Source organism: Grus americana, chromosome 8, assembly GCF_028858705.1.
Source record: "Grus americana isolate bGruAme1 chromosome 8, bGruAme1.mat, whole genome shotgun sequence".
Taxonomy (NCBI): domain Eukaryota; kingdom Metazoa; phylum Chordata; class Aves; order Gruiformes; family Gruidae; genus Grus; species Grus americana.
The window spans coordinates 19,700,347-19,723,847 of NC_072859.1; the positions used below are offsets into that span (position 1 = coordinate 19,700,347).

Consider the following 23,501-nt stretch of genomic DNA (forward strand, 5'->3'; position numbering starts at 1 on the left):
CAGTACTAAAGCAGTTTGCAGTAACGTGATACATGGTCCCACACTGGTAGAAAGAGGGGTTGATGTGAGCTGGAGAGCTGACTTAGGTTAGTTCCTGGTAGGTAACTGCATCTGCACAGGATTTGGTTTTCTCTGAGAAATGAGCTAGGAATTAGTTTTCTCTATTGGAAAAGCTTTATGAATTATGAAGACAGCCAGGAGGAGAAACAGTAGAAGACCAAAGGGTGGTGTTCCTTAGTCTGTCTAGTTGGTAAGGAGAATCAGTCTGGAGATGTCGCCAAGAGGAATTGGAAATGTGAGTCCTGCGTTAGGCAGAATGGAGTCCTGGATGAGATGCTCATATTCCAACCAAGAAGCATTAGAGTGAGAACCCTGAGAGAGGGCAGTTCAGAGATCCTACCTGTGGTCCTAAATAAACAGCAGTAAGGGTAGCGTCAGCAGAGATTTCACTCCGCTTATTTCTCAGTTGAACAGAATTGCTTGCTGAGGCCCTCCCTAGCCTAGGGGATATATTAGGCAGTTAATCACTTTCATGAATTTTAGCTCTGCAGGTAACCTTCACATTTCCCTGCCCAGGCTGAGAAATCTGTCTCAGTATCTGCTGACTCAGATAAAAAGCTTAAGATTCTTGCTGTTTTATTTTTAGTAGCAAAAAGATAATGTTAGTCTTAAATATTTAAATATTTAAACATTTAATTCACCTGAAACTGATGAAGTTTCCCTATCTTCTGCACAACAGTATTGAAAAGCTTTAATCCATAACCCAAAGCCATATATATGTAATCCTCTGATACTGATGACGTTGCTTTGGCTGTTGTAGGAATTCTTGACAGAGAAAGGTAAAGACTTCCATAGCTGTAAAGAGAGGAGGTTAATGATACACAAGTGACTGCCTGCTTTAGGGCATTTGGAAAGAAAAGTGTGCATTGTTTTATCATTTCCAGTGACATGCAAATGAAACAAGAAGAAAATATAGGTGGACATTCATGTTTGGTAGGATCCTTGTTGCTCAATAAATAAGATCTGTATGAAATAATATGCTTTAAAAAGGTAGACAAAGCATGCTAGGAATAGGTAGAAGAATTCTGGGTGACAGAACCAGAATTCGAGTTGGTCTAAAACTGATGGGATGAAACTTAGTGCAATAGTACAGAAATTAAAAGTACAAATAGAGGATGGGGGAAGTGATGGGTTAGGCCCTCAGATGAGGGTGATAATGATGTTATAGTGCACTAGAGAATAAATGTGTCTTATCACTGTGGTGCTTGATATGTTACCAGAGTGGTGAGTATCAGAGACAGACTATTTTTCTACTAGCTTGGGTATGCTGAGGCTGCAGTTTGGAGAAGTGTCCTCAGTTTCGGATGATGAGCTTTAAAAAGGATGTAGACAGACTGGAAGGTTGCAGTAATGGTGGCATGCTTATAGAAAATATGATTCTGAGCAAAGGTTAAAACAAAAATATGTTTAGTAATGAAAGTCAGGGACAAATGTTATAGTTCTGCAAAGGGTGGGTTAATAGAGACGCTTTTTTGCCTGTTCACAGCAAGTATGGCAAGACAGAATAGGAAATTGTAGGTGGGACATAAGGAAAACATGGCTAGTCAGAGCGATAGCTGCACAATAGAACAAGTGATATGAACAGTGTTAGAAGTGGAATTTCCTTTTGTGGAGAGTTTTTTCGGAAGAGGTTTGGAGCCTGATGTTTCTGTTTACTTCCCTGCTGTATTTCAGGTATTTTAGTGCTGATGTGCAGAAGGGTTCATGTCTTTTTTGTTTTGCTGAAGGACTGCCTGCCTTAGGTCTTTGATGGATCAAGCATTAACCTCATGTTTCTTTCATTTAGTCTTTTTAAAAAGTGTTTGAGTGAGCTGAAGTTGAGTGGTTAAGGTGTAGTCAATTGCCTCTTAAAGAGAAACTTCATAGTGGTTTTGCAGGAGAAACTTCAGTGAATATGATTTTGGTCTTGAATAGCAACAGGATCAGCATATGCCCAGGCAGAAGTTTTAACTACTTAGTGCAGAATTTAGTGCTGTGCATCTGAAATCTTAGGGGCTTTTTATATGCAAACAAAATGCTTCCTGTTACCTCTGGCATAGAGCAAGTTTAAAACACATGCATCTGTAGAAGGGCTTCAGTGTCCTAGAAAATGGCTGTGAAAGTTCACCATTACATTCATCCCAATGACCACTTGAAAGGTAGTGAAATTTTGGAAGAGTGGCATCTACTTTTATTATGTCACGATTAAGCCATGATTATTTGGAACTTGAGCTTTTCCCCTCAATAGCTTAATGAAATTTTTACAATTCCTAAGTGTACAGTAAGTTGTAGTACCTTGCTTAAGGTACATATGATCTGTTTTGAGCAAACTGATTTTATTAAATAAATTGATTTAAAATTTTACATCAGTAATACTTACGCAAAGTCACTTTTTTGTTGGTGCTTAAAATGTCAAATGTGAAGAAACACATTAACACTTTTAATTGCTTCAGGTTTGTTTAATTACTGTTTCCAGTAGCTAGAGGAAAAGCTATTCAAACAAATGACTAATTCCATGGTTTTGAGAGATTGGCTCACTCCCAGAAGTTGACTTCTGTGACTTACATGGGTGCTTAAGAGGCATAAATAGCCTCCTAGCTTGCATGAAAAGTCATGCTGATTTGAAGTTGTAGTTGCTTTCACAGGTGGAAGAAGTAAATAGGGTGTAATAACTTCTTAAACTAGTTGGAAAAGCATTTCCAGGAAGACTTACGTGTGCTCTACTAAGTCTGCTGTCAGCAGAGATGTTGCTTGAGTTGCAGGGAGGAGTCTGACCTGGAGGTTAAGGAATAATGCACTCTGGTTAAGGGAAAGTCCTTGCTAATACTTTAATCAAATACCTGGATTGCTGGTGCTAATTGCTAATTATTGTTAACCAGAGACTTCCTCTACAGTGGTTGACTGAGAAAGCATTATTCATTTCTGGCTGCATAGTTCAAAACATATTTTACTGCTGCTTTTAGTGGTTGCTGAGGGCTTGATTGTGATTAGATTTTTTTTTTGTGCTATTTAGATGGAGAGATAATTACTTATGAATTAGTGTTATCAAAGTGAGGTGGGGGGTTTCGTTTGTTTCAAAGGAAGCAGGTACTACTTTAAAAAAATTTTAAAAGTCCCATAGGAAAAATGTTCTCACTACCCTCTTTGATACATTCACAGCAAAGATCAGGAATGTTAATAGATACTCATTAAAATTTCTATTAGGAAAATTTCTATTAGGTGGGATTTGGCTATTAATGTATTTTTAAGGAAATGTAGAGAGTGTCTGAAACAGGGATAGGGAAAACCTTTGTACCGCAAATTGCAAAAGAATGCATGGTAGTTATAACTATTTTAAAATATATAATTTGTTTCTCTTTATAGTCCCAGGATAATTTTCTAAGCAAAGTGCATTTCTTTATAATTTGAGAGGAGAGATTAGAAAGCATGCTACTTCAGCAGTGGCAGGGTAGGAGCTCTCTGTGCTGTTTCAGGTATGCTTTTGGACCTGGACAAGAATGCCAGGTCAGGAGATTTCCATGTGTCTGCTACTTTTTTTTGTGTGTGTAATTAAACACAGCTATGGTCTTTTTACTCTAGAAGAATATGAGGATGCTAGTGACCATTTATGCAATTGGGGTAAATAGTGAACATCCTATGCTAAAACTATGACATATCAGACCTAAAGACCAGGAGTGTTACACAGATTTGTGTCTTCTAAATTACACAGAAAGGGAAATGCAGGGTATGGATTTCAACATGACTTAATGCAGTGTGTATGGAGAGGAAAATCTTTTTTTTTTTTGGTTCCTCAGAACAATAGTGTTTTTCCCAGAGTTGTGCAAAGTGGTCTGTATTTTGGCTAAATGAATGCGATTGGCTTGACAATGCCTAAGTCCATAATCAGCACTGTCTTCTGTGCCAGTGACATTATCTTTCCAAGGAAAAAGAAATACCACTTCCACAAAACTTTAGATTTTTTTAAAAAAGCAGCTTTTGTCTTAATAAAATGATTTGTTGGTTGTTAATAAAACCCCAAAGGGTGTTTGTCTTTTTTTCTCTTCTCTTTTTTTAGCCTTTTTTTTTTTTTGCAAAGCCTGGGGTTTGGCAATTTCAGCCCCCATAGTTGTCCTTCTGATTTCCCTGGTATCCCTGCCAGCTTTCAGCAGTGGTGTTTGGTGATGGGCAGTATGACATCCAGCATTTGCCTAGTGCCTCAGCTGAGAGGCTGTAGTATATATGCAACACATGAGTATGAGGAAGCCTGGGTGAGAGTGCAAGTTGAATCCCTTCCTGCTATCATCAACTGACCTCCTTCGTGAGGTTTGACTTTTTGGATGCCCATCTTCCCTTGTGGTGGTTGTACTTGGTTTCTCTTAAAGCTGAGACTTGCTGTGCTGGCATTTGGATGGGAGCTGAATTTACTCTTAAGAATACCCCATGTCGTCTTAGGACTTGACTGTGGTAGATGAAGTATAATATAAACTAGTGCAGATTTTAGGCTAGAGCTGTCATTTGTATTTGAGTACAATGAAGTAGATCCTGGGGCTTTGAATGTGAACAGCAATTGCATACAGAAAAGGATAGATTTCTATGGTCAAATCAACTAGATGTGTAGAGGGTGGTACACTGTCTAATATTCTTATAGTGGTGAATAATCTAATTTATTTGCAAAAGATACATCTGGTTATATACTAGCATTTTAAAAAAATCTGTTTTTTTTTCTTTAAAAAGAATTATATTCAATATATACAAGGGCTGACCAATCAGTTGTCCATGATTATTTTTCTTCTATTTCATGTCTATCTTTTCTGTCATGTGGTATCTCATTTTTCAGTTACCCCTGACTTTTCTAAAATGTGTTTGGCATGCCAGCATACTTATTAAAAAGGCTTAATTATTCTGTATTCTTTGTTTTGAAATACACTGTACTTCCTTGTTTCTAATCCTTGAACTGATCTCTTCTTCCTTTAATGCAAATGCACTTAAGTAAAAGTTACTATCTAGATTGTTAGCTCAAATTCCTCTGACATAAGATACTTTTTAAACAGAAATCTGATTTAGAGCCAGGTTAAAACCACACATGCTTGTAGTCTGGGAATTGGTTTTCAAGTTGAGAAGGTCTGCACAAGCAGAAAGTCATCAATTGGAACAACTGGTCTGATTCAGACTTGTGATACTGTCCTTGTGTTGGCTTTTAGCCTCAATTGTTTTGATTTTCTATCATCAGGGTCCTCCAGGTCCTCCAGGTTTACCTGGTCCATCAGGAAAGAGGGGTCCTCGGGTGAGTAAAACAGCTATGTTCTTCTGTAGCTCTAGGCAGGTCACAGATAATCTTTTCCTCAACTTTATGCTTAGTGATTATGGAAGTGTATGATTCTTACTTTAGTTTATGCGCCAAATATTAAGGCAAAGGAAACAGGGTTTTTTTCCTGCTGTGAGACTCCAACATAGTTAGTTCTGTGTACGGGTGCATACACAGAGCATTGTTACATTTGTACCTAGCTTTTGCTGCTTGCAATATTAACTTTCAGTTTTTTCCATGCTGCTCCCATCTGCTGCAATCTAAGGTCATGTTCATTTGTTTTTGGAATGAGGGGGAGTGCGCAATGCATGCCATGGCCACAGAGTAACAGGCAGTGGATACAAAATTAACTACTGCAAGACGGGGGGGGGAGGGGGGGGAGGGAGGAACCACTCCCAAAAATCTGGTTTAGTCTCTTGTGTTACGGCATCTTAATAAAAGGAGTGGTACATAGCTGGGTAATTTGCCCAAGAAATGAGCTACAGTAGCAAACGTTGATTTATTTTCTGTGACTGAGTGTACCCCAACCTGAGCAGGGACAGCAGCCTTGCCCTGTGCCAGGGGACAGAGCACAGGCTTTGCTGCAGTGAGCAGAAACCTGTGCCCAGCTGCCAAGAGCATGGCGGAAGGCTGTGCCACTGTAGCAACTAGTTGGCTGGGCAAAGGAGGGTAAATCCTCTATGGTAAATCTGTGCTTGCACAATTGTGTACACACAAAAAAAAGCTTGAGGAGTCCCTGGGGTCATAGCTGATTTGAGGAGTTTTAGGAGAAGAGCAACTGTAGGAAACAGGTTAGTATTTTTTGCATAGAAGACTTTGGGCCATGGTGTTTGGGGATATAAGTGGTTACGGCTGGACTGTGCTCACCTTGGCAAATCACAAGTGGGAGATAAGGGAGCAGTTTATATGAAGGCTCAGCAGATATGTGGGAGGAGCTTTGACTCAGCCTTTGAGGAACGTTTAAACAAGCTGCTGCTCAATAGTGTGTTGAACATCCTGTGCTTTGCTGGTTTTCAAATCTTGCTCTGACTGGGTAGGAAAGCACGCTGGTCAAGAGGGCTGAAAACTGGTGCTTTAGAGCAGCTGGAGATAAGGGAGTGGACAGGACACATTTAAAAGCATTAAATGAAAAGCATTCCTTTGAATCCATATATTCCTGACTTCTTGGGTTCTTTTTTCAAATTACCTTTCTACATAAGAGCTGACAGTTTCTACAACTCTTCTTTTTATGTTGCAAAGTGCCTTTGTTGAGGACGCTTCTGCATTGCAGGCAGGGTTCCACATACCCAAGTAGATACTCACAAGTGGGAAGTTGTCTTTAGTTTAGAGGAGGCTGCTTATGTTGAAAGCCATGCCGGTTGCTGAAATATCAGCATCTTGCTCAGTGTGGGGTTTTTGGGGGGTTTTTTTGGGGGGGGGGCTTTTTTGTTTGGTGTTTTTTTTCCCCCTGCAGGTTTTTTTTACACATGTAGAGTACTTAAGAGCACAGTGCTTTACTGTGAGTTTTCCAGATGAATTAATGAGTAGCGCATGTTTTCCAGTTTGAGGAGACAGCTTACATTAGGGTGCCTGAAAAAGCATGGAAGTGTCCAAGGTGAATATTTACCAGTAGTTCTGAGTTTAAAATACATATTTACATGGACCAAGAAATCCTATAAAACTATTTGACCTAAGAAATGATTTTTTTAAATGTCAGTGCTCTTTAGTTTGCACAATACTGATAAATTTGAGCAAGTACAGCTAGTGAAGATACGTTGTACGATAGAGGAGTTTTTTGAGCCAAAAGGCAAATAAAGTCCTGTTGATGCAAAGTTCATCACATATACCCATCTGCGCTACAACTTCTGTTTTCCATTTGCGATCCTGAAATGTGACTTGAGGTGTCGAAGGGAAGCAGCAGAGTGCAGAGCTGTGTTGTGCAGGCCTTCTTCAGGGTCTCTTGGCTGTGCGTCCAAACCTGATCCTGACAGAGATTCACATGGGTTGGACACCTTGGGCATGGTATCAATGCCTGATTAATGGTTAGAGATTTACATTAAAAACTGATGTTGATCTCTAATTCTATGTGGCAGAGAAGTCCATCTGACAGTTAAGGCTTTCTAAGTGTCTTGGCTTGTTCTGAGTGTCTCAGGAATGAAATTTCAGTAATTTCAGAATTAGTGATGAGATTAAACTCCCCCAGTTTATTTCACAAGGATACTTTTGTACCTCTGTGTTGCAGTACTGTGCCCCAAGATGATCATACTGCAAGCAGCAAAAGCTAAGAGCTACTTCAGCACTGCAGCTACATTGGCGCTTTCTATTTGTTTTCCTTCTCCTAAATCCCTGAGGGTGCCTCCAAAGTTACCAGTATACAAAGTACTCTCTCAAACAGCACTTGATTAGTGTTTCTGTGGAGTTATGTCAATGTTCTCATTAGTGAGAGGGAGCACTTAACAGGTACAGCTTTCAGTGTTACTGCAAGGTATCACCGGTAAACTCAGTCTCATGTGAGGGAAAGATAAATACTGAGTTTATCTATTGTATGACCACTGAATATATGAGAAAGCTGAAAAGGATTCTTATTTTTGGTATTTGGATTAATGGTTTGGGTGGAATTTTGGTCTTACTGAATTCAACAAAAGCTTTGTTGCCAACTTACCAGGGATAGGTTTTCACCAGTTTAGTCCTTCAGTGTTTGGAAGATGAATAGCTGCTGACAGCTATTGCAACAAATATTTTCCCTAATGCGCAGTTTGTCAAGGAGTGAGGATTGCTGAGTGTATGGCAGGAACAGAAACTTATCCTGGAAGACGTAGATAGTTCTGATAGCCTGTTCTGTTCCTGGAATGGTTTAAATCCAAATCCTTTAGTAAGAAGCCCATTTTCCATGCTGGCTGTGGGCGAATTGAGTTGTTGAATGGTTTTTATCTGTGATTTGTTTAGAGAAGGTGGAGTACGTTGCTTTGAGTCATCTTTTAAGTCAGTGAGAACTGATGCACTTCCTTCTCTTTGCAGTGTATAGCTGGGTACCTCAGAATGTGATTTTTCTAATTTTTATCCCATGCCTCCAAGTTTTGTAGCTGGAGAGCAGCATTGCTGTAACTGTGTGCCAAATACCTGTTAAGAATTACTCAAAGACAATAGAAACTGAGATTTTTTTTTTTTAAAGAAAGGGAAGTATTCAACTTCAATTTTAATTTTTTTAGGAAGATGTGCATGTTTTATTTCTTGAGAATCCTTCGAAAATACCAACCAGGGATTGCTTTTAAAAGCAATAATGATGCAGTAAAATGATTCTCTGAACAGTTCACACGTGTTCAGTGGAGTACTGAATAATCCCACTCTTTTTAAAATATTTTTGTGGTTTTTTTATAGGGTATTCCAGGACCACATGGTAATCCAGGTTTGCCAGGATTGCCAGGTCCAAAGGTGAGTTAATTTATCCATGTTGCCATGTAAGTACATGAATTTCTTAATGACTTTTTAGAAGCCCCGGAACTGTTTCCTATAATAGAAGCAATTGGCCTTCTTTGGTTTACAGATGGAGACTATTACTATAAACATATTTTAATTAAATGTAATCCATCAAATTGAACTTCAAAACAAAATAGCAGTTTATTCAGAGGAAAAAAAACAAACCTTGTGTGTGCAGAATGATGTCCTGGAAACTGTTAGCCATGCAAGTAGTCTGTACTTCCCAAAAGAGTTCCTGTAAATCAGCTCAGCCTCTTTGATAGACTGGAATGTAAGTGAGAATAAACATTTAATTGCTGTAACCTTTTGCCTTGTTGGTTTTTTTTTTTTAACAAAAAGGAATAAAAAATAGACTTTTTCTCTATAAATTCTTCTTGTTTATCAGTGCCCAATCTTTGATATTTAAATATTCTACTATTTCAGACATTATTACTTGATTAATATGCTAGAATAATTTTATGAAGATTTATGGATGTTGTATTTGAAACCGAAGCAAAAATACTAGACTGGAAGCTCAAATAAAATCCTTCAACTTTGTGTAACATAGGCCCTTAAATAGATTTGACAGATTTGTGCAGTTGTAGAATGCCTTCAACTCATATTTAGTTTGAACAATTTGATAGATACGTTAGGAAAAAACCAGCAGCAACCATGATTTGCTTTAGTACGATTCCTAATGGCAGGAATCTGACCTGTCATGACAGGTGTTAAAAACTGCTTGAGGACATAAAAAGAAATTTAATAAAGCTCTGTGTAAAACACTGTAAAACCAAGTGACTCTATTTTGTGTGTGTGCTTTTGTTGTTATCTAGTTCTGTATGAACTATAGAGATTCATAATTAATTTTTACAATATTTATGCTGGCTGTGTAATAAATACATCACTAGGAAAATCATTGTAACCAGTTACTCCTAGGATCTGTTTTATAATGTATTTTTTCCCCTCTCTGGATCATAATTCTGATCAGTTCTGTAGTAGTCTCCATGATTTTAAGAATAGAAGGAATTGTATGTGTTGGTATGTACTGATATATATTTTATATAAAAAAATATGTGTACATTACTAGGTGCTTAGCAATCTCTTTCATTTCTGTTAGACTATAAATTATTCTTTCAATACAAGTATTGAAACACTTCTGAAACACTTTTCTTTTTAAATAAAAAGTAGCCGAGTTTTGACCATGAAGATCAGGTCAACCCACACTGACTATGTAAACTGAAACAAAACACGCTTCTGTTTGATCTTAAAACATTGCAGACAAGTTAGAACAATTTTCTGACAGTAAATTAATGCAGCATTTTATTCTGCCTTTGAGATGCATGTGTGTTTTCCCTCCTGTGCTGAAGCATTGTTTATTGCACTTGCTTTTGAAGCATGGAACAACACTAGCTAGTGCCCTTACAGTATAGTACCTGGCCCTGAGGGTGTGCTAGCTGTTCCAACCCACAGCTGGTGTCCTCAGTGTTTAATTTCTGATAAGCAGTTGATGGGTGTTTTTCAAAATCATTCAGAAGTATTCACGAGGTTTGGCTGTGTTCCTGCCTCTGAAAAATGGATTAGTTAAGAAAATCTAGTTTGTGGATTCTGGCACTGTTCTAACTACACTGTAATGTTACATAGATTAAATAATGAAGAGCTTTATTTTAGCCTCACATCTTGACCTGTGGTGACGTGTTGTTAATCCACAACTGAAGGCCATGCATAACTAGGCTGTTTGTTTTTTAGATTAAAAACAATGAGGAATTAATTATGCTTGTAAGGCAAAGGAAAGGCAGTGGGCAAGTTATCAGAAGGCCTGTGTTTTAACTAACCAGAGCTTATCACAATTTTATTACAACTCTTAATTTAACATGCCTGCGTTGGAAATGGAAGCAGAAGACAGATGGGAGTTGTTCAAGGAATATAACTATTTACCCTCCAAAAGGTAAATCAGCTGGAAAATACTTGGATAACTCCTGCCATGCTGAAGAACAGTGTTTTCTGTGACCTGACACATCAATTTAACATGAGATTTTTTGCCGTATTTCCAGGCAAATATTTCTTTAGTATTCACCAGGGTTAGTTTCTCAAGTGGCCTCAGACATCCAAATTTAACTGTGGAGGGAAGGCTAACCTCTGAACTGCAGCACCAAACGCAGGAGGAGGGTCAGGCCCCATGGCATTTCGAGGAAGAGCCAGGACACTTAGAGGTGTGAAATGGCTGACCCTCAGGAAGTCTCTTGTATGTCCCTCTGAGCAGCCAGCATTGCCCCTGAGTGGGATCGTGCTAGCAATGTCTAACCAGCTGTTTTTCCCAGCTTTAGTGCCCTTTCAATGAAGGGGACATACCATCTTTAATCTAGTGCTGCTGTGGGATAACTTTAATTGTAGCGTGTTCCATAAAATGTATTTTTGAGTGAGAAGAGTAGATCTTGATGCTTGCGAGTAACACCCAGCATTACTCTACAGCTTTGAAATCAAGAGAACTGTTGTAGCCTGTGCCATTCATATAAACAGGTCAATGAAATGTTACAGTGCCTTTTGATGTAACTTTTAGTATGAATTAGACCAAGGGGTTCCCCATTTCCTCTTCACTTACTGTATTTTCAGTTATTGGTCCATGACTGTGGTTTCAGCCTATGGCTCTGGGAACTCCCCAGGTGACTGCTCAGTCAGCATGAAGCAGTCCACAGTTCACCCAGGGCTGTCTGTGGAGGTGCCATTTTGACTGAGGAGTGCGGGTTTGTGGTGGCAGAGCTGTCTGTGGCTGATGGCTCTGCAGGGCTGGCTACCAGGCTCTGCTGGTCCTGACCAGCCCTGGCTCCCTGACTGCGGCAGACCCCAGGCCTCCATGGTGTGTCAACCTGCAGTGCCTGGCGCTTCATGTGGTGGTTCACTCTGGCAGCAGGGATTAGAAATAGGGGAGATCAGTGTGGCAGTATCCTTCCCATCTCTGCGGCCTAGTCTTGAGTGCAGACCTCAATTCCTGGCCAAGAATGATGAACTGTATCATCTGATAGGAAGTAACTCGTAATTCAACAGGGGCCTTTGCTGTGTGTTTATAGCTCTGTCCTTCCTAGCCGCAATGTCTGCGCTGTGTGGGGCAGCTTGAGGAACCCTGGACAAGGTTGTAACTGATGCAGTGATGAAGCCTGGATAAGGTTATAATCAATGCAGTGATGCAGTCTGATAACCTGGCACAGGATTCAGGGAATAGGTGGTGCCCTGAAGAGGTGGAGACATGGGGAGGGCATTTCAGCTGGGGTATTTGCTGTAATCCTGCTCTGATTTAGCAATAAAATATTCTTATCAAATATCATTGTGCCATATTGAAATTTGGAAAACATAAATCTCATTTTGATGTGAACTCACATTGTTATATTTTGTTGTAGTTCTTGACTGAAAAAATTGAGAAAGCAAATCTGTAATAACAAGTACGTTTTACATGAGCATTCCTCCTTGTCTTGCTATAACAGTGAAAATATTTGTTTCCACAGACGTTATTAAAAAGTCTCTTCCCTGGAGATATTAATGACCTTAATTTCCTTGCAACAGGGCCCTAAAGGAGACCCAGGATTCTCTCCAGGACGGGCAAAACATGGCGAAAAGGTAATATTTTCTTAATTATAGAAAAATGTTTTGTGCATCCCATTCTTTTGTTGAAGTCTTGTTTGATAGTCAGAGAAGTTATAACAGCACGATGTTTTGTATTTACTTTGCTGCTGGTGTATTTTGACACTTAATCATGTGAGACTGACCAGTGCAGACAGAAGTGATGTAATTAACCAAAGACAAATAAAAAATTATAAGCAAAGCTGAAACTTAAATTGTATATTTTATTTCATTTATAAAAATAAAATTTAAAGAATCTAAAAGGGAAATACTTGAAGAACAATAAAATTGAGTTCTGTTCACGATGATATAACAAAGTACAGATTTCAGTTTTCTTTAGTCCCTTGCATTAGTACAGAAAGTTGTATAAGACAAAATGCGGTGATAAGTGCACACATCATTGTGTGTCATATTGTATTTAGCAACATTTTTTAAGAGATTCCCAATGCTAGGATTTGTCCTTTCACTTCAGAAGCTTTTTCTCCTAATTCCTCCTAAGCTGCATTAGCCAAACTAGTATTTGCTCTCTCTGCCCAAAATATTTGAGTATAAATATTTAAAATGGTTCTTCATAGAAATTGTGGGCTTGAAAGCTTGTGATATTTCATTTTTATAATGCAAATCTACTGACTATGTATGAAACTTTGAAATCAATGTGATAACGCTAAAAATGTAATTGCATGCTTGCATTCTAATGTGTTAGCCTACACCATATCTTTCAGAATATCTTGTATTTATGCTAAGTTTTATTAAGAGCATTTGCTAGTAGTTCAATTGTGGAACATTTGTACTAAGTGGAAAACACTGTAGGGGTCCAGGACTGCTCTCCTTAATGAAGCAAGCATTAGCAGATAACTACTGTTTACTTGCTGCTCATATGTACATAAAATAACATTATTTTTCTAATGCATATTTTGTCAAACCCTAAAATTCACAAATATATATTTTCAATGCTAAAGGGTTGCTGAGTAAAATTCAGAAATCTGTCTGTTGATGCACTGATAAGAAATTGAAGTGCAGCTTTTGTACAAATAGCAACATTATTTTAAGCTAACCAGCTTTTGCTTTTGGCAATCTAGTCATAGTGTTGTGAGCTATACATGTCCACCTGAAACTCAAGGTATATTCTTTGTCATGAGCCCAAGCTGCCACAGAACATTCTAAAGCCCGCCCATATATATGTACGACCTACACCTAAATACACGTAGAATGCATCTATAATCCAAAAAATATGGGATTGATAGGCATTTTCACAGTTCTCAATTTTTCACCCAAGTCAAATTTGCTCACCCTAAGTAATTGACTTGAATTTACTTTGATGCTAACTGACTTCCAGGATCCAATCCTTGACTCATTGCATTTGAATTTGTGCCCAAATCCTGAAAGAGGGCATCTCTCCACTGTCAGTCCTGAGCAAGGAAAAAAGGACTGGAACAAACTTCCCTTGTCCTCCACTGTAACAACATTAAGAAAATGCATCTTTTTCTAGCTCCCTAGTATTTGAGATGATCTAATTCTCATTCATGTATGCCATCATGTAGTTGCAAGGTTTGAAGAACTTGAATGAGAATAGCCATATGCCACTGTAACACCTTCATCTACACGCATCTTTCATCTTGTCTTTTACACAGATTAGATTTACACCATGTTTTATGCAGCACATACCATAATAGTATTCTGATTCCTGGTTGGGGATTGTTGGCATAACAGTAACACAAACAATAAACAGTAATAGTTAAATATATATATTAACTTGAGGTGAAACCACTTGCTTCCGAGGGAAGGGTCACCTCAAAAAATGTATAGCTTCTTCACTCCCATTTATGTTGGCTAAAAGTAAGTGTTGTGAGGTTGTGAACGAAGTCTGTTCCAGCCATGATTTGGCCATGTTGTATGACACAGGAGCATGCATATTGCACCAGGTGGTTGCAATTGAGGAACTGTTGCCTTTTCAATTTTCTTCCTCTAAAAAAAAAATAAAAATAATCTATACCTGATAAAACAACATTAGTTACTTCATACCGGATGTCCATGATTGCAGAGAAGATATGAAGTTCCATGTGTTTATAGCCCTGCATCAAGTTCCAGTGAAATATAGTGATTCTGGATGTTTTTATTGTACAGGGTGATCCAGGCCCCATAGGCTTTCCAGGGCCACCTGGGATCAAAGGCCAGAAGGTAAGATTCTGTTGCCATTTTCATGTAACCCTTCCTGGCTCAAATCTATGGCTATCAGGTGGATGTCTGGTGGTCAAGAGGCGACTGTCTACTGTGTCAGGCTCCAGGCACAACAGTGCAAAACATTCCTTTGCAACTAAATCAAGTGAGATCATGGCAAAAGAACGTAAATCACAGCTGCTTAGGATGGTGTCCTTAAAGGCACGGTGTGCCTCTGCTCAAACAGAATAGGTACTAGGGGCTTGCCTGCAAGATACAGCCATTTTTGTATTCAATTTTCAGTAATAGTTTTTAATTTCTTTAATTTCTTTTTCTATATTGTGTATTTTGTAGTATAGAAAAACCTCCATGGGATCATGTGCTCAGTATTTCTGCACTGAATTATTTGCTTTTTTCCAAATGCGTGCCAGAATTGCTGAAATAGAACTCAGGTGGAATAAGTTCCAATTTTGTCTGCTATGTAACATGATATTTTTAATATGAGAAATGTCAGGTGCAACACACTGCGTTTAAGAAATATATCCAAATTATGGCAGGAAAGCATAAGGCAGACTGGTGGTTTTGGGAAGGGGACATGAAGAATGTCAAAACAGAGACATGACAACTTTAAGAAGATGAGCCCAGAAGACTGAAGGAGTGAATGTAGTTTATGTGGAAGGAGAGGTCACCTGACACAAGTCCAGTAGGCTGCTCTGGTTAGTTATATGGTGACAAACTGGTGAGGTGGCAAAAATCAGCAAGAAAGCTGGGGGAAAATTACTATTAAACGCTGTCTTTGAAGAAGCTAGTTTGGTGTTGCAAGTGTAATACAAAAACATGGAGAACAGATATCACAGCAGAATTTTGTAGTAGTATGTAACACTAAAGGCAGCTGTAAAGTGTCCATCAAAAGGATGGAATGAATTGTTACAAAGGTAGGCCCTGGTATTTTTGGCCTTAATTTTTGATGTATAGAGAAGGAATATGAATTAAACGCTTACCTGCTATTGAAATTAAAGAAACATTGCATTGCAACGAAATTTATATTCAATGTTATGTTTTAAGATGGCTTCATTCAACATTGTCATAAACTTTAAGATCAAGACAATTTTTTTAAAGTTTAGTCCTTCATTTCTAGAATTGGCCAAAACCTAATAAAAATGTGACCAGAAAAGGAAGCTATCACTGAATTAGCACCAGGAGGAGTGTGGAAATTTAATTTGCCAAACATGTGGCCCACAGTTCTATGAACTGAGAAAATGTAGAGCTGTGACACGAATTTGCATCCCGTCTTTGAGACTTAACCTACGAGCCTGGACACTGGTAGCTTTTGTGTGATCTTGTGTGATAGCTTTTGATGATCTTGGGCCACCTTGAGATTCCCCAAGTATTCTGCTTTCTTATGTCATCAGGTTTATAGTTTTGCTCAGAAAACAAAGTAGTTTTTATTTTAAAGCTTTTTAGATGGGAAGCAGCTGTCACTTGTTCTGGATTATGAGATCGACATTTGGGGGCAAGGCAATTAAAATCTTGTGGCCATCATGCTCTCTTTCTGCCACAAGAATTTACTCCTAATCTGAGGGTTAGACACTCTGGAAAGAATCGTGCTCACTTGGTCGCTGGAAATTTTGTTCTGTGTTTCCATGTTGTATGCAACAGACACTAACTAGAACCATGTTTAAGATAACTTCTGCCTGACCCAGATTGTAAGAATACCAGCTTTTGAACAGCACTACACCTGTAAACAGTTAAAAATATTTCACGCTTAATTTTTTAATGACAAGCCCACAATTTATTGTGTTTTAAGTAATTGATCTTTAGTTATTGCTTTTCAATATATGCAAACAGGTAAATGTGCTGTTAGCTCATTGTGATCTTGGAAATTACTTTTAAAGGAATGTGAGCACAAGTAGCTGTGAAGTAAACTAGCTACAAGAAAAACCTGCAGAAAAATCAAGTACTTCCTTTTTTTTTTTCCCCCCGAACAGTACTCCAGTACTACTGGGGTAATGATATAGTATTGACTAAATAACATATTTCCAATATTATTTCTCATCTAGGCAAAAAGGAAGATGAAAAAATCCTACATATGAATGAATGATGTCCCAAATTCTATTTGATTTTGAAAGTTGGCTTGTGTTAACTGGGTAGTTTCTAAACAGTGAGATACTTGATAGTGAATAAAAACTCTAATGTTCTTCCAGATATTTTTAATAGTGTAATACAAATCTATGTATGTTTCATGGCAATTACTTTTTGTCATACTGACTTTTGTCAGTGTTTTCCTGAAAGACCTAGAAATGTGAGGTTTTTATTTATGGAATTCATTATCCATTTCCCATTAACTGGAGTGATGGCTTTGGAGAGCTGGAGGTTGCACTGCAATGCCTGCTGCCCTCCACTGGGCATGATCACCCCACTCCAGGGCAGCTGTGGAGGAAACTGCGTTTAACAAGTTTTCTAATCAGAATTTGCCTGATTCTGAACTTCCTGTGCAACGTTATTTGGTGCTTGTACAAAAACATGTGTTGTGGAAGTTTGAGACAAGTGTGCATATTATTTTCATTTTTTTTTACAAGAATTACTTTGAGAAGCCATATTCCAAGTGCTTTTATTTCTATTTTTCTGAATATCTGAGATCATGTTAGAAGAGTTTCTTGGAAAGATTAATTTTACACACACACCCCCCCCCAAAAAAAAAAAAAAAAGTAAAGAGATTTTGAAGCCTTCAATGCAATGGAACAGTGCTAGTAAACTACTGTTTTGGATTAGAACTATAAAATGATGTGTTTCTTTTATAAAGCTGAGAATCTACAGGGTGTTGGTTTTTTTTAGTGAGACAGTAAAACAAACGTATGTTAATAATCAGGATTCTGGGAACAGATTACTTTGACTTTATTTTTCATTATGCGCCATGTGTTGGAGTATGCGTCCTTGTGGTTGCGTATAAAATATGACATATTTCTCATGCCTGCAGCACATGCTCTAAAAAGTCAAGTTTTGCTCCGGATAGGGCTCCAAATTTGTTCTAGCGTAAGAACAGAAAATTGCATGTTTATGAAGTGTTTAGAGGGCTGTTTCCTTCAGGCATCTTTTGAAGCAGAGAAGCAGTGGCAGGACATGAGGGTTAGTTTGAGTACTTTTTCCAGAGCAGTTGCACGATTTGGAGCTGTCTTGTCAGGGCCATCTTTAAATCAGCACTCAAAACTTTCTTTATATCAGTCCGGAGACCTCACAGAGCAGAAGTCCCCTCCTTTCCCTGAAAGGGACCTACTTCACTGTACAGACAGGTGGGTACTTGGCTCTGCTAGCCCCAGAGTACTGGGGGTAGACTGTCAGCCAAAGGACAGTACTCCTGGGCATTAACTTGCCTGGGTTCATGCCAATACACTGGAATGACTGCAGTGGCTGTGTGGTTGCAGATACTTTACAATGACGTTGGAAAAGATTTTTAAAAAAATTGGCTACAATTTTTGAGCTAGCTTTATTCCCTAATATGTGTGTAACAGTAAATCACAGGAATCTGGATCTATAAAATCCCGATAAAAATCACATACTAAAGTATAATATGGTAAGACATGTTAAAGGAAAAAACTTGATCGCAACCTAAGAAGGGCTCTGTATTTCCTTTTGTCTTTACTTTTGTATCCTGTAAAAGGTAAGGCAGATAAATAAATTTCAAAGCAGTACTTGTGGTGATGTCAACATTATGCTACCAAGTGTCTCCCATGGCTTCATCTAGAGAGTGCAATTTTCCTTGAGCAGGAGGAAACTTTAACTCTGTGAGAGAAACTTGTGTACTGAATTAGATGGAGAAAAAGTCCATCTTTTTCTAAGTTTTTTTCTAAGTGATATTTCCATTCCTTAGGATATTTGGGCTACGAGATGCCAGGCTGAAATCTTAGTTGTGATAATAAACATCAGCAAACAAGATAGAATGGGGCTGTGAAGGAAAAAACCCAACCAAACCATTTGCCAATGAAGTTTTTCAGAACTGGATGCCATGTGGTCACAATGTGGAGCCGATAAGTAAGCATTGAAAAAGCTCATGCGTCAGTGCATGGAAATCTGTTTATGTGCTAGACTTACCCCATGCCCAGAAAAATTTTCTTCTGACACTTTTCAGAGACTAATATCTCTCTAGCTGATGGTTGTAGTATTAGTTATAACACTTCAGCTACTGATTTTTAGAGGTTACAGAAACTTCTCGGCTTTCTAGCAAAGTTCCCAGTGTTGTGCCAGATGTATTTTAATAACAAATGCATAGAAATTCTAGTAAAACACAAAGGGCACCAGTAAGATGAAAAGACTTGAACAGTCCTTGCTGTCATGATTTAACATCTACATTTTTCTATATACAGACTTCACTCAGTCTGGGTCCCACTGTGCTAGGCATATGGTAGAAGTCAGACACTTAAACTTGCTATTAAGTCTTTTCTGAGTTGTATTTGTTGGCGGTAAATATTTTTCAATCACACAGACCAAAGTATTCTTGCAACTTGCTATGTTTTTGTAATGTGCTTGAAGTCTGTATTGATGTAATTGGAATCTTCAAACCTTTCTCTTCCACAGCGAGCTTTTAAATTGGAGCATTAATCTTCATTAGAAATTGGGAAGTATTTCATTTTGCAAACCAGCGCATATGAACTTGTATTCTTGTTTACTTTCATCTTAGCTCAGAGCAAACTGGGTCTTATTTATATGGATACGCTCAAGAATATAAACCCAAACTAATAAAAAAACCTAAGAATTTTAAGAGGATTAGCTAAGTCACAGGAAAGGAAGCCCCTATGTGAAAACTCTCTCTTTGGAATTATATTCATTTTAGCATGGTTTAGCTTCATTCCCTACCAGCATTAAGTGAGTTAGAATGAATTACGACCATGTTGACTCTGAATAAGAATATGGGAATACTACTCTGAGTTCACAGCAGTTTTCCTCTGGCAGAAGTAAGATGCTGTTGTGTAGAAACATGCGCACCAGAAATTAGTCATCCTTCTTCATCTCGCAGTTCCTTGTGTGCCTTCTTTTGAGACTGTCCATGCAGGTGTTAATCAGCTAAAGTGACCCACTTTGAAACTAAATTGTGATAAACTTCTCTTTGAGTGTTTCTGTGTATAGCAGCATTTCCTTTCCTTTTCTCCTTGTACGGAAATTATAAACTGCTGAGAGGTCTCTTCTAGCAATACCTACTTTAGTTGATCATTTAAGCATAGAGAGAGGATAAAATTCTGAAATGGATAAAACTCCTGAAATACAGAGTGGGCTGGGACTGTAAAAAAGCTGTATGGCTTTCTGAGACAAATTTTGAAAGCTAAAGATGAGTGCCTTGCTTGCGCTGGCATCTTTAGTTCTGCTTTCGCAATTCAATAAAAAATTTGGGTTTAGACATGCATTAATATAGTAAATCGGGATATTTCATGTTAACTGGCTTATCCAAGATCAGCTCCTCACTGTCTGTGGTGTTTTTTTCTTTTTTTCCCCCCAAAAGCAATGCAGACCTGCTTTCTTAGATACAGCATAACATACATAAATAATTTAGACTTAAGCTACAGGAGAGGATTGAAGCCAGAATACATCATAATTTTGCAAACTGGCAATGCCCTCTGTGTGATTAGCAAAATGAAAGGACACACCTGCTCTGTTGGGTTTTGAGAAAATGAAGCCTTTGGGTTTCTTAATGAGTACATCTCTTTTGGATCGAGATTCCTCAAGCAAGCCTATAATAGCAAAATTGCAAATTTTGCAGCCTGACAGATGTCGTTCTCTTCTATTATCTAAAATTATCACAAAGCAAAAATCATTTCATCATTTAATTTTGTATATGATAATAAAATTAATTTCATGCAGAAATACTCTTGTGGTCACGCAGAAGCTTATCCAAAACTTTGGGACAGCAGATCTGCTGAAATCAGTTGCAGAATTCCTTCTTATTACAGTGGGTCTCAAATCTCTACTGACTAATAAGTATCATCATGCCACAAGGCAGCCAGATGTTTGACATCAGCCAAAACACTCCTGCTACTCAGTCAATGTCTTTGAGGCCAATTTTGTGATAGATTTCTATCCAGAAGAAGGATTGCTTTGGTCTTTTTTGTTTCAAGCTGCAGCTTTTGGAACTTGCGTATTCACGGTACCTCTTGCAAGGGATGTGGAGACCAGACACTTGGCTTCTGCATCAATCATGCAACTATTAGAGCCTCCCTTGTTAGACCAGCTTGTTTGGGTATGTTTAGTACAGTGTAAAGACATCCAAGAAGAAAGTTGCCCTTTCAAATACACTGGTGCAGATGGCAGGTTCCAGCTCTATTTTTTTCTTTAAGCACTAAAATATGCATGAAATGGTCAATGTGCAAGGAGTAAAGTTTGACAGCTTCATGATTCTAACACCACAGGGAAGATCTCTGTGATGAGGAACAGGCTCTTCTCCCTACTGATGTAAATCCCATAATGTAAGGGCTGAAATTTGTTCTATGTTAATTTTAAAAAGAGGTATCATGTTCTGGAAAGTCTGTCTGTCTTGAAAGTGTCCTAAAATAGTGTGAGTCGACCCTTTACCTATACCCTTCCTCTGAACTGCCTTGTTCAGAAAGGGCATAGTGATAAGGATTTGGAACGGGGAAATGCACTGTACCGAATCCAATTCTGCAGTTTCAGCAATGTAAGTATTTCTGTAGTAATTTCTCCACTACGTGGGACAGCATCCCGTGTACTCATTTGTTTAAGAGAGTACAGGTCTGGAACTGTCCTTAAGCATGCTGATATCTTGAAATTGTCTAAAAGTCCATGAAGATTTCTTACTCCCTTTCTCTAACTCAGCTTTCGTATGAGCTGCTAAATGTAAACCACACTAATGCTGCAGGCAAACAAGTTTGGATAACTTTTTTCTTGATAAAGGGAGATTGGAGTAGGCCAAAAAGGTCCATTTTGTGTATTTAACTATATTTTTCAAATATCTGTTTCTCTGCCTGCAGGGTCTTAAGGGTTATCTGGGACTGCGAGGGCCACGGGGTGAGCAGGTGAGTGATGAAAGTGCAGTATGCTGTATTCTACAGATGAACAATTGAGGATAGAAGAGTGCATAACCCAACATAAGTGTTCAATGTAAGCAGTCAGTGTAAATTTCTGACTGCTTAAGGAAATAATGGATTGTTCTTGACCAATAATTCAGATTTTTTAGAGATCAGCGTGGTAAAAAATGGTCTAAATGAAATGGAAAAGACCAGCTTCTTTCTCTTCAACTACCACACTGGCTTGGCAGAGGTTGGTGTAAAATTCTTGTTAGAGGCACAGTTCAGATTCTCTCAAAACCTCTACCGATTTAATGCATTTTAAATCTCCAAACATGTAGAAAAGGAAATGGTTTAGTGCTTTTTCTCACTTCCATGTCAGTTCAAGAAGCAATCTGAATGTAAATTTCAAAGACATCCAATTGCTGATGTGTCTTACTAGCATTAACAAGGCTCCTAATGACAGAGTAGATGGAAGCACGAGCCTTCATTTGGATGACGTTGAAAGGGGAAGGGTGATGATAACAGATGACAGACACTCGAAGGGAGATGAAAACTCATGAACGTCATCCATGGGTTTTATACACAAATCTTAGCTGAATGAGTGGTGACTCTTATTGTAGGCCCACAGGCATTTTTTGTGATGACTGTAACTTAGCAGTGAGATAGAGATAGCCAGTGGAAGAAAAAAAAAGTCATTCTTAACGTCAGGAGAAGTGTCTCAATCTTTGAATGAGTTGCAGGTGAAAAGTAATCAGTTACTATGGAGGGGAGAAAGTAAAGCTTGTATTGAAAAGTATTTCTGCTCATTCATGCAATCAAGCATATAAGATCTTCAAGGGCAATTCGCATTCAAGAATGCGAAAGCTGGCGAAGTGCAACTGGTATCTCAGTGTTCTCATACTGCTGCTGTAAATATTTTCCTTCATTATTATCACTGAGAAAATACTCTGACATAACTTTTAAGAGAGCACTTTGGATGAAAGAGTTTTATTTTGCACGTAGTTCTTACTGCTGGTATTTTCAGGCCTGGCCAGTGAAGGTGATGAGTTAGACCAGTTATTGTCATCTGTAGCACCTACCTGTGTTTGTAGTTTTTAGAAGCTTGCATAGCAAGGACAGACATTCCTCCAAATTTGTGAATTGTGGAACTCCTTGAACAGCTGGTAACAAATGAAGAGTTTTAAAAGAGAAGTTGTAAATGCAATGATTCTATTGCTTTTTTAGTTTTTTCATATACACGTATTTTGAGGTACAGCTGAGCCGAAATAGATTATGGATCCCAGTTCCATGACAGAACATCTGTCAGAAGATGAATCACTACCAGTTGAAAGCAGGTGACAGAATCATCTCAATGGCAGCTCACTTAAAGAAAAAATACTGCAACTGCATTTTGCATCTGCACTGAAGTTCTGCTTCCTAAGACTGCTGTTTCACCATAAATCAGCTGTGAACAGCTCAGAGAGGAAGTCCTGATCCATTGCCATAGTAACACTGACAGACGACAGTGGGCAGAAGGGTCAGGCTGGGAGAGTGTCCAGTTTATGGACTTGGCTTGTTTAAAATAAAATTAATTGAACAGAGGTAGGTGGAGCTCCTATGTCTTGGTGATAGGGCCATGGCATTTCAGAAAGCACACTTTTCTGAAAATAAACAGTCAGATATACAGATGTTAAGTAGTAAAACAACAAAAATGGCTTTTGGATTTGATTTGGAGGAAGAAGATGGAGAGAAGTTCTATACGTTTATGACTAATGCAGTGCTATATTGACCTGATTCTGGAAGCAACAAAGAAATTTGTAAGGACACAAGGATTCTCCTTCAATTAAACTTTTAATGCATTTGTTCAAATACAGCTAAGACCAGTGCAGTTACCTCATTATAAGGACCTGTCTCCTATAGTCCTCCTCAATTACTTTTTTAGAAATAGCATCTATGGGGTTTTTATTATGGAAATAAGGGGT

At 38.4% G+C, this 23,501-nt stretch overlaps 1 protein-coding gene across 1 annotated transcript in view; it reads left to right on the top strand.

Moving 5' to 3' along the window:
- The window catches only part of COL24A1 (collagen type XXIV alpha 1 chain), a 148,215-nt gene that overhangs the window by 17,258 nt on the left and 107,456 nt on the right, over nt 1–23,501 (top strand). Inside the window, exons 4-8 of the mRNA XM_054833635.1 lie at nt 5,249–5,302; nt 8,681–8,734; nt 12,314–12,367; nt 14,495–14,548; nt 21,502–21,546. Of these exons, the coding sequence (XP_054689610.1) occupies nt 5,249–5,302; nt 8,681–8,734; nt 12,314–12,367; nt 14,495–14,548; nt 21,502–21,546 (261 nt within the window). The remainder of the gene's footprint in view (nt 1–5,248; nt 5,303–8,680; nt 8,735–12,313; nt 12,368–14,494; nt 14,549–21,501; nt 21,547–23,501) is intronic.